This window comes from Astyanax mexicanus, chromosome 1 (assembly GCF_023375975.1).
Source record: "Astyanax mexicanus isolate ESR-SI-001 chromosome 1, AstMex3_surface, whole genome shotgun sequence".
NCBI classification, from domain to species: domain Eukaryota; kingdom Metazoa; phylum Chordata; class Actinopteri; order Characiformes; family Acestrorhamphidae; genus Astyanax; species Astyanax mexicanus.
The window spans coordinates 127,906,059-127,923,811 of NC_064408.1; the positions used below are offsets into that span (position 1 = coordinate 127,906,059).

At 36.6% G+C, this 17,753-nt stretch overlaps 1 protein-coding gene across 1 annotated transcript in view; it reads right to left on the reverse strand.

Moving 5' to 3' along the window:
* LOC111196385 (NACHT, LRR and PYD domains-containing protein 12) overlaps positions 1 to 7,405 on the reverse strand; it is a 411,983-nt gene extending 404,578 nt beyond the window's left edge. The window contains exons 1-2 of the mRNA XM_049468901.1: positions 7,369 to 7,405; positions 6,492 to 6,574 (exon numbers count right to left, since the gene is read on the reverse strand). Of these exons, the coding sequence (XP_049324858.1) occupies positions 6,492 to 6,541 (50 nt within the window). The 5' untranslated portion in view covers positions 6,542 to 6,574; positions 7,369 to 7,405. The remainder of the gene's footprint in view (positions 1 to 6,491; positions 6,575 to 7,368) is intronic.
* Between the last annotated feature and the right edge of the window lie 10,348 nt (positions 7,406 to 17,753).

Sequence of the window (17,753 nt, forward strand, 5' to 3'; positions counted from 1 at the left end):
GTTGCTATGTTATAGTTGTTTGTTGATGAGGCGTTGCTGTGAGCTCCAAGTGTTTACTGGATTTTGTAAAAGATGAATGTTGTAAAGAATGAATGAGTGAATGGGTTAAGGAAGACAGCCTACAGAAAAAAAATTGATCATATGAGGACCCAGCTGGCACAAAATCGACTTCAATGTTGAAATGTGGTTAAAATATGGTTGAAGTAATGTCTGTTTTTGTTTCAATGTTGAAACAATGTTGAAACAACATTTAATGTTAAATAGTTCTGCAATTGTTAAAATTGTAATGTTGAATCAACATAATATCCTCAAACTTCTGCCTTTTGAATTAACATTTTACATTTCATTACCATACAATTTCAAAAAATGGTTAGATGGAGGGATGAAAAAGTGGATTTACTTCTAATTTGCAGTAACTGCTTTTTAATTGGGCACCAATTCTTCACCATATCTGGGGGAATGTTCATGTTTTATTAGTTTTACTGTTGGGTTTTTGAGATTAAATGTTGAATCAGATTGGTAGTGGTGGGTAACATTCTTTATACTCAGCTTTACTAAAAGATTTTCTCATTTTAGTGAGCTATGGTTAATTAAAGGTTGAATTGCCAAAATCAACACCAAATGATTCAATGCTGATTCAATGTGGAAATGCCAGCTGGATGAAAATGAGTGAACATATGCAAATGTTCCAGACAAGAAGACATCACACAATCAGACCAAACAATCTGGACTTAGAACAAATGTTGACATCTCAAAAACTGCAGGACAAGTTATGCAATAAATATCCCAAAGTAAAATACAACCCCAAATTCAATAAAGTTGGAAAGTTGTGTGAAACATAAATTAAAACAGAATATGATGATTCGCAAATCCTTTTTAACCTGTATTCAACTGAATTCACAACAAAGAGAACATATTTAATGTTCGATCAGATAAAATTATTTTTAGCAAATTTGAATTTGGTGCTGCAACACGTTGTAAAGAAGTTGTACAGGATGATGTTTATCTCTGTGTTTCATCATCTTTTTTATTTAACACTCAATAAGAGTTTGTGAACTGAGGACACTGATAGCTGAACTTTGTAGGTGGAATTCTTTCTCATTCTTTCTTGATGTAGATCTTCAGCTGATCTACAGTCCGGGTCTCCGGCGTCGTATTTTGAGCTTCATGACGCTCCACAGGTTTTCAGTGGGAGACGGTTCTAGACTGCAGGCGGGTCGATCTAGAACCCGCACCCTTTTACTATGAAGCCGAGCTGCTGCTGCTGTAACTCCTGCAGAATGTGGATCAGCATCGTCCTGCTGAAATAAGCAGCAGGACGTCCTGAAAAAGACGAAGCTCAGACGCAGCAGATGTTCCTCCAGAACCTGGATGAAGCTTTCAGCATTAATGGAGCTTCACAGATGTGCAGGTTCTCCAGGTCATGGGTTCTAACTCACTAACTCACCCCCACACCATCAGATACGCTGCTTTAGAACTTTACTCTGAGAACAATCCGGACAGTCCTTTTCTTTGTCTCAGTCTTTGGTCCAGAGGACACGACGTCCATGATCTCTAAAAATCATGTTAAATAGTTCAGAAATAAAAAATCTGCTTTAATATTTTATTTTTGAGCCAATATTAAAAGCAAAAAAAAAAGAATCTCTTTCAAGTTACTAATTTGTGTTTTTATGAGTGTTAAGGCATTTTTAGGCTGTAATGGTCATCTCTTTCTCTCTTTCTCTGGGAAGCAGGTTTAGAAATCCCAGTTTCAAACTAAATAGTCTATATCATGTTAATTGATGAAATCAGTTAATTCCGTTTTACACAATAGAGCTCTCAGGATTAGAGACACATTTTATTATTGAAGATTGTCAGCATTGCTGAAAGAAATGTTTTTTTTTATTTAAAAACATTGTAAGTAAGATATAGGCGTACTATAATCAGTTTTGGACTGGATTTTTTGTTTTATTGTTAATGTCTGCACTGATATTTTAAAGACTGTACGATCATGAAAATATGAAAAGTGTATGAACCCTGTAACCGCCTCAGACAGCCAGTCCAAAGCTGTGCACCTCAGTTTAGCAGTGCAGATATTTCCAGTTAAAGCTGAATTCATGCTTTTAAACACAAAAAAACGCTCTTATTTACCTTTTAAAAGGCCATTTAAATGCTTAATTATGGTTGTTCTGCTGTTTTCCTCGGGTTTTGAGTGATCAGCTGACTCTAAAGCGCTGACTCAGCTCTCGGTCGGTCCGGGTCTCTGTGGTGAGACAGCGTGCGGGTGGGGGCGGGGCTTTTAGAAAACTGAAACAATGGACTGTAACATTTTTCCAATATCGTGCAGCCCTAGCCCCGTCTCAACTTCATTGGAACGTGTTGCAGCATCAAATTCAAAATGAGTGAATATTTGCAAATAACAATAAAGTTTATCAGTCTGAACATTGTCTTTTTAGTGTATTCAGTTAAATATAGGTTGAAAAGGATTTTCTAATAATTGAATTCTGTTTATATTTACATTTTACACAAAATCAAAGCATAAATTGATTGGAATTGGGGTTGTAAGAAAAAGTATACAAAGCTGAAAACAATATAGATATATAGTAATTTAGTGTATTTAAAAAACTAAACACCAATCTCAGAACACAGATCACCTTACTGTCTCTATAGACCGTTTCAATGAGGAAAACAATAATAAAGCTCCTGCACATGTCTGTTCCTTCCACACTTCCGGTGGCGCTATTTTCAACTATACAGCTGTCAGAATGAGAGCGCATATCTCACAAATCTCCCAAAAACAGAGCAAACATACGATCAGAAATTAGTAAAAAGTGATCAGACCTCTTTTCCTGATCCTTTTGATAAGGATTTAAGAGGGAAGTTCTTTCCTCTGATTTAAAACGCTTGATAGAGGTGACCTACCCAGATCTGATCACTACCTTGTTGAAACGGAGGCAGTGAAAAAGTTGTGTTTCTCAGTGTAAAAGTTGTGAATATTTGTTCCTGTAGTAGAGAAGCATCACTATGGTGAGGTTGCAGCAGGTCAAACGATATCCAGCACGAACTCTGCATGATTTATAGATCAGAAGGAGGGAGGAGTTGTGAGGGACGCTGTAACTGCAGGCAGGTTAGCAGAGTGAAAAACCAAAGCAGGCGTGTTTACTATGGAGGACCAAAAATTACATAAATATAAATAAATAAATGTTGAAATAAATAAATGAATAAATAAATAAATAAATAGTAAAATAAATACATGAATAAATAAATAAATGTTGACATAAATAAATGCGCATATAAAGGAATAAATACATTTATAAATAAGAACTGTATTTATTAATTAATTTATTTACCTATACAATTATTTGTGCATGTATTTATTTATTTATTTATTTATTCACGTATATGTGCATTTATTTATATATTTATTAATTTCAACATTACTTTATTTATTCATTTATTTATTTATATATTTAAACATTTATATGTGTATTTATTTATACTTATGTAATGTTTGGTCCTCCATAGTTTACTTGTTTAAAGAACAATTTGACCTGATTTTCAGTGTTTGTGACTCTAAGATTAGGTGAAGTTTGAATTCATGTTAAATTAAAAAGTTACGTCCACTGTTTTAAACGCTGTTTACCGCTGAACGGAAGTGTTCTAGGAACAGCGACGTCACTTCCTGTGCTCGTGAATATTCCTCTGAAACGGTCTATAAACAGATATATGTGTAATTCTCCCCCCTGTAGCTGATCCTGTAGTTTAGAGCAGCGATTAAATAAATACATTGTTTTTTTTTAAGCGTAAAATAATTAACGCTCCTCTGATTTTGTTCTCGTATTTTATATTGGAAAAAAGAGACAGAGAGACGCGTGCAGCATTCTTGCTGCCATGGTAACCACCATTCGTTTGCCGGTGTTGTGCCGTATTTAGTACCCCCCTCTCGAGAGCGTGCACTCACCTTTCTCTTGACTTTAACTTTACTTAGAAATACGTGGAAAAATGGAAATACCCAAGATGCTGTTCATGGTGGGGGTGGGGATTTCTTCACAGCTGTTGGAACATGCCCAACTGTCTCACTGACTTCCACAAAATACAGGTTAGATAAAATGCTCTTGTTTTGTAGTTTTATTTAATTTATTGTATTTCCCTTTATACCTGCAGTCAGCACGGTCCTTCTCAGTTTCTCACTAATGTTCTCTGAATACAGAGATATGCTGACAAGTAAAATAGCAAATGTTTTGGGCTTATTCTGATATTTAATTTTACTGTAGTAACTTTTATACATGTAGTTGCTTTTAAATTCACTTTGCATGCATATGTATGTGTAAATGTGTTTTTGAGGGTATTTTTCAAAAATAAATTTGTTTGGTTTATATTCTATAAAAAGTGGGTTGTGATTTAATGACCCTGAGAAAATTTGAATCTCTGAGGCTTTGATGTTTCACTCACTGTGGGTCAGAGGTCACAGCTTCACCGCTGAAGTTACGAGGATGATTCATGGACCGGTCACTCTTCATAGACACTCCACTGGGTTCTGGAGAAGCTCCTCTCTGGGTTTCAGTTCTGTTAACATTAAACACAGTGAAACTCCAACACACAGCACATCTTTAATAAAGATCAGGAACTGAAGAGCTTCACTCTCAGAACAGAACAGTAGTTTAGTGCAGTGATGTACCGAGACCCAGAGCTTCCTCCTCCACTGCTGAACTTTAGAGGATCCACCATGGACCCGTCACTCTTCATAGACACTCCACTGGGGGCTGGAGATGCTCCTCTCTTCTTCCTGTAAACAGATCTTCATGATGATCCATGATGAGAGTAAAGTGTGGAGAAAACTCATTCACAGGTTCCACACTAACTTTTTCATAACTGTTCCAGAAGCTTCCCAAAGCTTTCTGAAAATCCCTCGTCCAATAAACACACATCATTTTATTCTTTATCAAAACTGCTGCACAAATCTGTAACTTCATAAAGTCATCCGCCATCATGTCTGGATTATATTGAGGATGTGTTTTATATGTATTTATGACCAGCCATCCCATTAATTCAAATTAATACAGTATTATTACTTAAAACAATAATAATGAATAATATTACAGGTGCTCTTCAAGATTTCAGTGGTTTTATTTGGTAATGCTTAGATTTGTTTTATTTCTGGTCTGTTTACAACCAAATATTTTCAACAAATTCCTGCAGTAATATCATTTTAAATGAAACATGATTAATAATATAATACGGAAAGTTGTTTCCTCTGATTTTCTTCTTTAATAAGACTTTAAATTGTGATCTATACATGATTTAAATACACAGAACCGAGGTTCTCCTCTCCAGAACTACAACCCCCAGCATGCACCTGACAACATCACGTGTTCAGAACTAGCCAATCGCTGCACTTTCTCACGCTCCTCATCTCCGGAATTTTAGAACTGAGTTCAGCTGTTAGTAATTTGTACGTGTATATAAACCCATTTGTTGGTATTATTTTTCTTTAAGTATTTCACTGTTTATCCAGCGACAGACTGAGCGTTTTCTTTCTGATTGTATTTCTGTAAATGTATCTTTTTCTCTCGTGTTGAACTTCGTCTCTTTTGCTCTGTTTTTACTGTGTTTTCTGGTGGTTTGGACTGTATTTCTGGATCAGGATTTCTCTTTTATTAGAGTTTATGTCTCTGATGTATGGGTTTATTCTTACTCTGGTTTTGAACACTGCTTGTATTACGACTACACGTTTTTTCCTTTAGTATTAAAGCCTCATCTACTTTTTACCACACTGATCTGAGTTCAGTCTGTAGAGTTACAAAAACTCTTGTGTTTATTTTCCATGTTCAGTTTCTCTGCAGTAAAAGCGAGCGCAGCTTTCTCCTCCAGCTCCGCTGTGCACACGGCTACCGTAATACACGGTTTATACTCTCACTAAAACTTTCACACAGATTCATCTTTCTTTTCTCCAGCAAATATGTTACTTTTATATTGCTTACATCTGCTAACATGCTTGACATATTTTTATTTTATATATATCGTTATTAAGATCACTATCATTATAATTATTTTACACAAGCCTGATTTTCTGGTGATCCCCCCTACGTGCAGATTATTAAATTAGTTCATTTTAATGAATTCACCTGAATTACTTATATTTATATAATTATTTACCATATACTTTTTTATAAAGAATGAACTGATCCGTAGGGACTGAAAGTTCTGATTAAACTAAATATTAATTATATTTATAATAACTGAGATAAAGATAACTGATGGAGAGGAATATTATTTGAACTATGTCAGGATTTCTGTATTAATCTGCAGGTGAGAGATTTTGTTTTTGCTAGTTTGTTAAATGATTTTCTATGTTTAAAAGCAGCACAGGGTTCTGACTCTGGTTCAGGAGAACCTCGGTTCTGTGTATTTAAATCAGTAAAATTTGTGGAACACAGGTCCAGGATCAGAGCTGCAACCATTAAAATATAAAAACTACTTTACTAATAAAATCTATCAGTTAATTTACTCACTTTAGGACAGAGGCTCCTCCTCCACTGCTGGAGTTCTGAGGATCCATCATTTACTCTTCTTCATTCACACACAGCTGGAACCCCTGAGAACAGATCAGCCATTACAATAAAACCACTATTCTTACAATAATGACATTATAATCAGAACTGCATTAAACAATTCCTGATAAACAAACAAAACCAACAAAAACAGGGAACATTTCATAACAGTGTGATTTAACCTCATTACAGATTAACTTAGATTACAGACATTTACTGATTTCTAATTATTATAATTTAATTATTACTAGTAATATAAAATAATAAAAACATTATTTAAGTATAATATAAAACAGCAGGATTAAAAACACTAACACTAATTATTTATATTAATAATTATTAAAATATTACTATTAATAGTATTAAATAAATGTTATTTAAGTATAATATAAAACAGCAGGATTAAAAACTCTAACACACCACGTGATCTTGAGCTCCTGCTGGTTGAACAGCGCTACTGCATATAAACACGCCTTTATAGCAGCTCCGTGTTTTTATCTCCCCAACAGATCAAAGTCCACATTAAGCAGTAATGCGCTTTAATCAGCATAAACTACACTGTGATCAATAAATATCGATCTATATCTGCGCATTTCTCTTCAGTTTACAGCACTATTGATCTGTTACAGCTGATTGTTCTCCAGCCGGTCTGATCTAGACCAGGTCCAGGTCTGATCCAGGCCCGGTTCAGATCTCCATGCTGATCCTGGTTCTTCCAGTGGAATCGGACACTGAGCTGAGCTTAAAGAACCGGTTCTGGATCTGAGGAACCCTTAGAACCGGTTCTGACTTTAAGCTACACGGTTCTGTTCTACATTCTCTTCAGTTCTGAACTTACCGAGTCAATCCGGACTTCTGTTCTCTTCTAATGGCGGAAACTAAACTTACTTTCACTTTCTCCTTCTATGCGTCACATCCCGCCTACTCTCTCTCTCTCTCTCTCTCTCTCTCTCTCTATTCTCTCTCTCTCTCACTCTCTCTCACAATTCTAAAACATTATACACTCGTACAAACGTTTCGCATTATTTAAAATGCACGTCATATGCATAAAAATGATTATCTATTAATCTCCTTATGTGTTAAAACATTTATTCATGTAAAATGTGCTGTTAAACCTGGCTTTCAATGAATGAGGTAAGCCCTCTGCTCCGAACACAAGAAGCTGGCTCTGAATCTGCTGATTTCTTTTAACCAATAAGCAGTGTTCCCTCAAAAAACGAAACAAATGGAGGGAAACTGTACTACATAAATACTAAACCCCTCTCAAAACCATTAGTCCACCATGGATACTGGAGAGTTTGTCTTGCTGGCTGTTGGAGCACGTTACCTCCTGGAGAAAGCGCAGTCACCGCTCTGCGTGGATCCATCAGACCCTGCTGTCCCGCACACAGCATGGAGAATTCCTTCGCCCTGTGCAGGAGCTGAGGCTGGATGATGACAGGTTCCAGCGGTACTTCAGACTGGACAGGAACCAGTTTCATTCCCTTCTTGCTAAAGTGGGTCCCCGAATTAGCCGAATGGACACAAATTACCGCAAGGCTATTTGTGCATCCCAACGCTTGGCTGTTTGCTTAAGGTAAGTGCAACTTATTTAATATAATATATTATAATATATACAAAATTAATAAACTTAATAATATAGGTAACACTTTATAATAAGGGTACATGTCATGACATTAATTCAGGCATTCATTAAGGATGAAGTCATGAGGAATTATACAGGAACAAATGAATGGGTTATGTATTAATAACTGTAAGGTTAAATTAGTCACCATTAACTAATGTCTGTATGAATTAATAAAGATAAATGGAATGAAGGCTTTATTCAGTACATGAATATACCAGGAATTAATGTGTTAATTAAGCCCATCCTGGGTGGGCTTAATGTGGGTTTTTTTTTAGCACCACCCAGTCATATTTTTAAGAATGTTAACATTTTTAATCATTAATATAAGAAAATATATTTATAAAAACATAAACTTACATGTTTTAAGCTGTTGTTGAGTATACAATATACACCCACCTGCATGTCCATCCTGTCTTCTTTTCCAGAATGCTAGCTATCTATATCTATTACTACAGTACACATACTTACAGGTGAATGCCGCACAAAAATGTGGTGGTCATTTTAAGATCATTGCTTGGCAGAATTTAATACTGTTTTATTGTTATGTGATCTGTTGTGTCAAAAAAGCAACAAGCTACTTAAGGCGGTTACATTTTTTTCCGGAAAGGGGTGATAGGACACATGTAACCGCCTTAAGTAGCTTGTTGCTTTTTTGACACAACAGATCACATAACAATAAACATTAAAACAGTATTAAATTTTGCCAAGCAATGATATTGAAGTGACCACTACATTTTTGTGCGGCATTGAATAAAGCCTTCATTCCATTCATCTTCATTCATTCATACAGACATTAGTTAATGGTGATTAATTTAACCTTACAGTTATTAGTACATAACTCATGTGTTTGTTCCTGTATAATTCCTCATGACTTCATCCTTAATGAATGCCTGAATTAATGTCATGACATTATATATTATATATAACTGTTTGAATAACAGTTTTAATATGCATTTAAACCATGCATTTTAACATTAATATTTTTACAGATTTCTTGCAACTGGAGACTCTTTTCGCACAATAGCTTACAGCTATCGTATTGGATTCAGTACTGTGGCCTGCATAGTTGCGGATGTGTCCAGGGCTATTTGGGCCTCTTTGGTGGAGGAGTACATGCCAGTTCCCACCACTGATGACTGGAGAGCTATTGCAGCAGACTTCCTCCATCGTTGGAACTTTCCAAACTGTGTGGGATCCATTGATGAAAAGCATGTGGTGATCCAGGCTCCTGATAATTCCGGGTCCTTTTTCCACAACTATAAGGGGACCTTTTCTATCGTCCTCTTGGCAGCTGTGGATGCCAAGTACTGCTTCCGGATTGTGGATGTTGGCGGCTATGGAGGAACCAGTGATGGAGGGATTCTGGACAATTCACCCTTTGGTCATGCTCTCAAAGATGGAACCCTTGGCCTTCCAGAAGATGCTGTGCTGACAGGAGCTGAGCACCTGGGACCTCAGCCACATGTGTTTGTTGGTGATGTACAGTAATTTCTGCAATTGCAAACAAACTGAGGTAAATTTGTGCTGGAAATGAAATAGGCTGAAGAGTTTACTTGAATCCAGTGCGGCTGATGGATGATTTTATAGTCTGATCTACTGTTTAATGAAGGGTTTATCTTGGACGTTCTCGGTTCCTGGCCTTGGTGAGTATTAGCTAATAGCCTGGATGCTAAAGAGCGGTGAGGGATGATGAATGAGTCGGTGGGCTGGAGATGACCCCGCTCCTCCGACGCTCCTCCATGTCTTTAATCATTTCCGCGGGTCCGAGGCCGGCGCTCTCGCCGGTGATTATTTTTAGAGATGGCGATGGAGGGCCATTACAGGACGGCGCTACACGACCAGGAGAACATTCCCAATATTCTACATTATTACCTGCAGCAGCACCAGAACACGCCGCTCTTTATTAACCCACGGCGTCGTGTTTTATTATTACAACAAGGTCATTTATCTTCCTGAAACATCACGTTAAAGAGACAAAGCTCCAGCAGAACCTCTCACAACATGATGCACAACTGGTTAAATTACCTACGAACAGGTATGCACTAAAATCAGCCAGGTAATTAATTATAATTTATCACAACTATTAGTAGAGATGAGCAATTAAATTTACAATGTACAGTTGCAGGAAAAATATATGAACTCTTGGGGATTATACTTGGATTTCTGCATAAATTGGTCATTAAATGTGTTTTCATCTCTTTATCTAAGTCACAACAATAGACAAACACAGTCTGCTTAAACTAAAACCACACAAACAATTATATGTTTGCATGATTTTATTAAACACAACATGTTAACATTCACAGTGAGGGGGGTAAAAAGTATGTGAACCCCTCGGCTAATGACTTTTCTAAGAGTTGATTGAAGGCAGGATGTGATTGGATGTTCATAAGAAGCATCGCTTGATGTGAATCCCGAGCGAATGCCTCTCAGGAGACCTACGTTCAAGAATTGCTGACTTGTTGCATGAAGCTGGAAAGGGTTACAGAAAAAGTATCTCTAAAAGCCTTGATGTTCATGTTTCCGCGATCTACAAGACAGACGCTCTACAAATGGATAAAGTTCAGCACTGTTACTGGAGCTACTCGCCCTAGGCGTGGTAAAGTCCTGTAAAGGTGACTGTAAGAGCACAGCACAGAATGAAGAATCAATGAGGTGAGGAAGAATCCTCAAAGAGTGTCAGCTAAAGACTGAATACAGAAATCTCTGACACATGTTAACATTTTTGTTGACAAATCTACAATAAGAAAAACATTAAATAAGAATGGAGTTCATGGGAGGACACCACGGAGGAAGCCACTGCAGTCCAAAAACCAAAAACATTGCTGCACGTTTGAAGTTTGCAAAAAAAAAGAAGAGCACCTGGATGTTCCGCAGTAGTACTGGCTAAATATACTGTGGACAGATGAAACCAAAATTGAGTTGTTTGGAAGGAAAAAAGGCACAGCACACCATCATCAAAACCTCATCCCAACTGTGAAACATGGTGGAGGGGGCATTATGACTCAGAGCTGCTTTGCTTTGCTGCCTCAGGATCTGGATGGATTTTGCCGTCATCAATGGAAAAATGAATTCCCAAATTAACCAAGACATTTTGCAGAAAAACTTAAGATCATCTGTCCACCAACTGAAGATCAACAGAGGATGGATGATGCAACAGAACAACGACCCAAAACATGGAAGTAAATCAACAACCGAACGACTTCAACAGAAGAAAATAAATAAATACTTCACACCAGATATCCCATAATATTATAGCTGAACTGAAACAGTTTAGTGAAGAGGAATGATCCAGAATTCCTCCTGACCGTTCTGCTAACATGCTATCATGCTAGCATGAATTCAATTAGTGTTATTTGCCATAGAAACCAAAGATTTTACTCTATATTGCCTTAATTGACCTATTAATATGAAGACATGCTGTTGTTGCAAAAGTTCTGCAATTTGTCAATGGGGTAATATTTTATTATTACACTATCAAACTGAAAATTGAGGAGATTTATCTTCTTAAAACCATTATGCTATAAAGATAAACAGCGCTAGCAGAACCCATCCTTGAATCGTTTAAATTATGCAGGTATTTGAGATGAGTAAAGTGATCCAGAATAGTGCTGGCTAGCGCCATCATGCTACAACATGCTAAAATGATGCAATAAATCATATATATATGAGCATTTAACTCTATATCAACTCAATTTACCTGCTAATGTGATTAAATGTTGCCGTTGCAATAATTCTGCCATTCGTCTGTGGTGCAATATTTTATTATTACGCTCTGAAAATGAGAAATGGGATAATTTATCTTGCTTAAAGCGTCACGCTAAAGAGACGCAGCGCTAGCAGAGCATCTCAGAACACAATGCGGATCAGAACGCATCCTGGAGGAGCCTGTCGAGAAAAAAAAAAAGAGATTACGCTGATTTTTTTGTTTTTTTTATATGGCAGCTTGAAAGTCAGCCCATCTCATTAGCCTTTTTCCCATTTATATCCGAAAGCGAGCAATTTACTCTGCGCGGCGTGATCGGCTCATTTGCACGAGGGCCGTGAGCACCTTCTGAAGAAGCTAGCTTATCTCCTTCACGACTGGATAATTAGCAGAGATTTAAATAAGTATATTGTATAAATGGCAGAACCCCTCTGTTTTACAGCAGTCTATCAAAGCTCAGGGGAGCCGAGGATTACAATAACAAAAGCTTCGTATTAGCGCTCCAAGCATTAGCATTATAGCATTTCCTCTTCTGTGGTATTAAAAAAAACAAAGAACACTAAAGATACAAATGTTTTTGGACCCCTAGAGTAGTGATATAATAGTATAACCTCCCCCCCCCCAAAAAAAAAGTACTGAGCTGTAGAGCAGTGGAACTGGAATAATGGCGCTCCATATAACACCTTTGAATGGAACGAGTTTGGGAGTGCAATCAAATCCTCACAGCAATGCTTCTCCAAATTAGCTTGTGCTAAACGGCAAAACACGAACAAGCTAATTCATGCTCAACTGTGACAGAAGCTCAAAACTCATTATTAAAAAGTTTGGTAACACTTTAAAATAAGACTACCTTTATAAAGGGGTTATGAATGGTTTATAAAGGAGTTTATTAATGGTTATTAATTAGGTTGCAAATACTTAAAAACCCACTAATAAGCAGTTAATTAATATAAAACCTGCCATATTAATATATTTATAAGTATGTTTAACTATTTACCATAAATTATATGACTAAGTTGCCACTGTTGCTTTTTTGATTGGTGTGTTTTAACTTCCTATCAATGTTTTTAAAGGTATTTACAACCTATTTACAAACCCGTTATAAATCCTTTATAAAGGTAGTCTTGTTTTAGAGTGGTACCAAAAGTTCTTACATCTCCCTGATCTACTGCATTCGCCACGGTCAGTAGCTATAGATCCCTCCCTCAGAAAAAGTCTAATCCTGGCTAATCCTGCTGTGTGCTGTCTGAGCTTCTCAAACAGCAGACCCAAATGACCGAAATAGAAATGCTTCTTCAATTGATCTAGTGGGCGGAGCTCTGGTTTGATGGGTTGATGGGTGAGGGAGAGGTTGTGATGTCACAATATATAGCAAACAATGCACAAAAGCACAGAAAAAGTGAGTTTTTTGCATGATGTTTTCCTTTAAAATTCATATATAGAACAGGATGTTTTAAACTCTTCAGTTTAGAGAAAAATGAGGTTAATTTGATTGTACAGAATTTGGGTGTGTTAAACGTGAATTGGGTTAATTATGTTAAACCCTGAAGCTGAATGAAGCCTGACCTACTGCCTCAATAATGCAAATCTGGGTCCTTGGTATCGACTGAACTCCACTCGAATCTACTTTGCTCTGCCTGACTTCACTCTGCCTGACTTGACTCTACTCTACCCTACCTAACTCGACTCGACTCTGCCGAACTCTACTTGACTCTTCTCTGTTCTACTCGATGCTGCTCTATCTGACTCTACTCAACTGTACTGTGCCTGACTCAACTCGAATCTACTGTACTCTTCCCAACTCTACTCAACTGTACTCTGCCCGACTCAACTCGAATCTACTGTACTCTGCTCAACTCTAGCGACTCAACTCGAATCTACTGTACTCTTCCCAACTCTACTCAACTGTACTCTGCCCGACTCAACTCGAATCTACTGTACTCTGCCCAACTCTACTCAACTGTACTCTGCCCGACTCAACTCTACTCAACTGTACTCTGCCCGACTCAACTCGAATCTACTGTACTCTGCTCAACTCTACCGACTCAACTCGAATCTACTGTACTCTTCCCAACTCTACTCAACTGTACTCTGCCCGACTCAACTCGAATCTACTGTACTCTGCCCAACTCTACTCAACTGTACTCTGCCCGACTCAACTCAAATCTACTGTACTCTGCTCAACTCTACCAACTCAACTCGAATCTACTGTACTCTCCCCAACTCTACTCAACTGTACTCTGCCCGACTAAACTCGAATCTACTGTACTCTGCCCAACTCTACTCAACTGTACTCTGCCCGACTCTACTCTGCTCTACCCTGACTCTGATCTGCTCTACCCAACTGTACTCTTCTCTACCCAACTCTACTCCGCTCTACCCGACTCTACTCTACCTGACTTTACTCTGCTCTGCCCAACTGCACTCTGCCCGACTCAAATCTACTCTACCTTGTTCGACTTGACTCGATCACTTTAAATCGTGCTGTCTGTTTTAAAATAAAAAGAACTAAAAATAGGATTTGTAACTTAAAGAATATCCAGATTAATTTTATGCTATTATCAGCCAGCCCTGTCTCCCACAGCACAGTGAAGCTCATCAGAAACTGCACCTCTGGTCCTGGTAGTTGGAGAATCCCTGCTCTGTGTGTTTTGGTGTTTTCTCAGCTTTAACACCCGATAATCAGATAATTAACGAGTCCTCTCTGGAGTAAAGTGGGGGTTAGAGACACACACAGATCTAAATCTGGATACTTTAGTGAAAACACAGGGAAACACTGCCCTATATACTGATACTGACACTACAATATATCTCTAACTGTTACTGTATAAAATAATGTGCCCAGGGGTGCCCAAACTTTTGAATAAATTAGGTTAAATCCAGTAAAAAAAACTTACTTTGTAGAGAAGTGTCTTCAGATTACAGGGATGCCAAATGTTCAAGTATTCAATTCTAATTAAACAATTACAACATAGAAAATTAAACAAATACTGAAATAAGTAATAATTAAAGTGCTATTTAAATTCATGAAAATGAACCGAGAAATCACCCAATCAGGAGTGAAGAATCGTGAGTGATGAGTGATGACTGCTCTAAATGCTCCTAACATCCTACATCTCCCCCATCAGGACATTAATAGACCTGCTTATTAGACCCATTCAGCATCATCTCTACAATAACTGCCTAAAATAATCTGAATACAATCAAACTCTGCTCACAGCAATGTTCTTAATTAGTGTTCAGATTTCTACAAAGAATTCCAGCCCCGGAAATCACAATCAGAAAAACACACTGTATAAAAACAACCAATACTCAGTGTTAAATTTAGCACAGTATCCGCTACGATACTGACTCTTAAATACAGTATTAGTATTTATATTTACTCAGTACAAATACTTCTAAATACAGTATCAGTACCAGTATTAATACTTGCTCTTGAATACAGTATCAGTACTAATACTCACTGTTAAATGCAGAATAAGTATGTGTACTAATACTCTAGAAACTACAGTACTGTATTGGTGCTGATACTCATTTTTAAATACAGTATCAGTATCTGTGTCTGAATTACAGTATCAGTGCTAATACTCACTATTAAATACAGTATCAGTACTAATACTCATTTTTAAATACAGTATTAGTACTAATACTCTTAAATACAGTGTTGTATCAGTGAGAAACTAAGTAAAGTATCGTGTCTCTGCTGTATCTGTACAACTCTGTACAACTTGTATACAGTAGATACAGTATCTGTAGTAATATTTACTCTTAAATACAACATTGTATTAATGCTAATACTCTCTCTTAAATACAGTATCTGTCTCTAAATTACAGTATCGGTGCTAATACTCTTAAATACAGTATGGTATCAGTACTAATACTCTCTTATAAATACAGTTTATTAAATTTTAGAACTTCAGTTTAGAAAATTACAGAATTCAGCTAAAACTAATTTTTAAATACAGTATAAGTGCCAATACTTTTAAATACAATACTTTATCAGTACTAATGCCCTCTCTTACATACAGTATCTGTCTCTAAATTACAGTATTGGTGCTGATACTCATTTTTAAATACAGTATTGTTTAAGTGCCAATACTCACTCTTAAATAGATTATCTGTCTCTAAATTACAGAATTTAGCTAAAACTAATTTTAAATACAGTAGAAGTGTCAATACTTTGAAATACAGTATTGTATCAGTGCCAATACTCACTCTTAATACAGTATCTGTCTCTAAATTACAGTATCAGTACTAGTACTCTTAAATACAGCATGGTTTCAGTGCTAATACTTTCTTATAAATATAGTATCTGTCTCTAAATTACAGCATCAGTACTAATACTCTTAAATACTGTATTGCATCAGTACTAATACTCTTAAATACTGTACTGCATCAGTGCTAATACTCTTAAGTATTGTATCTCTGCTGTATCTCTTTTATACAGTATCTGTAAAACTCTTACAGCAGGTGATGCAGAGGTTTTATTTAAGGTGGACTGAACTATTAAAGAGTAGCTGAGTTAAGAAGTGAAGTCTCTGTTTCAGGAGATGATCCAGTATGAATTTTAGAAACTGATGAAGATGATATTAAAGGAACTGAAGGAACCTGTGGATCTTCTGTGGAGGTTCAGCAGGTAAAACAGGTAAAACAGGTGAACAGGTGAGACTCACCGCGCGCCAGTAGAAGCAGAGTTAATCCCGGCAGCTGATGCTGATGATGCTGAAGGTGTGTGCAGGTATCAGGCGCGCGCTGCCTCCGCGGAGCGCCTCTCCATCCTCCTCTCAGCCGGACCGTGGCGCACGGAATCAGCGCGTGCGATCATCTGCGCGCGCTCCCGCCGCGTGCCCGTCCCCCTGCGCGCTGGAGAGGCTTTTACTGCTGGTTCCACTGGTTCGCTCTTCACTTTCCCAGTGCCGCGCTGGGAGAGAGAGCGCGCGAGCCTTTACTGAGGGAGCAGCGACCTCTAGCAGCCAATCAAAACTCCAGAAAAACACTTTATTTATACCTTTAAACTTTTATCACATTTTATCACCTTTATAAAAAATAAACTAACGGATTTAAAACTTTAACATATTCAAGTTAATCCACCATAAACTTTAACCGTTTTTTAACTTTAACGAATTTAAAACGTTAATGGATTTTAAACATTAACATATTAAAGTTAATGAACCATAAACCTTAACCGTTTTTAAACTTTAACGGATTTAAAACTTTAACGGATTTAAAACATTAACATATTCGAGTTTATTAACCATAAACTTTAACGTTTTTTTTTTTTTTACTTTAACGGTTTTAAAACTTTAATGGATTTAAAACATAAACATATTCCAGTTTATTAACCATAAACTTTAACAAATTGAAAACTATAACAGATTTAAATCTTTAACGGATTTAAAACAACAGCTAAAGCAAAGTGCTGTTCATAGATAATTATAAAACATAAAACAAACACTAAAATAATAAAAGACAAGCTAAAAATAAGACAATAAAACGTAATTAATAAAACCGAGAAATGTTTAAAAAAAAAAAAGATCAAATCTCAGTTTGGGTCAAAAGCCAAAGAACAAAAATTAGTTCCTGGGTGAAAAAAAATATACTTAATTGTACTTAAAACGTATTGAGTAATGATTAAGTATGCTGTAAGTATACTTATGTACTTTTATATTTTACATTAAAATTATGCTTTCATCATTCATTTGAAAGTAAAATTTAGTCATACTTTTTAAAAAAGCACAATATAGTGTATTAAAAAAATTGACTACTTATCAGTTTCTCTGATTTTGCCCTATAGGTTTATGTTTGAGTAAAATGAACATTGTTGTTTTATTCTATAAACTACAGACAACATTTCTCCCAAATTACAAATAAATATATTCTCATTTAGAGC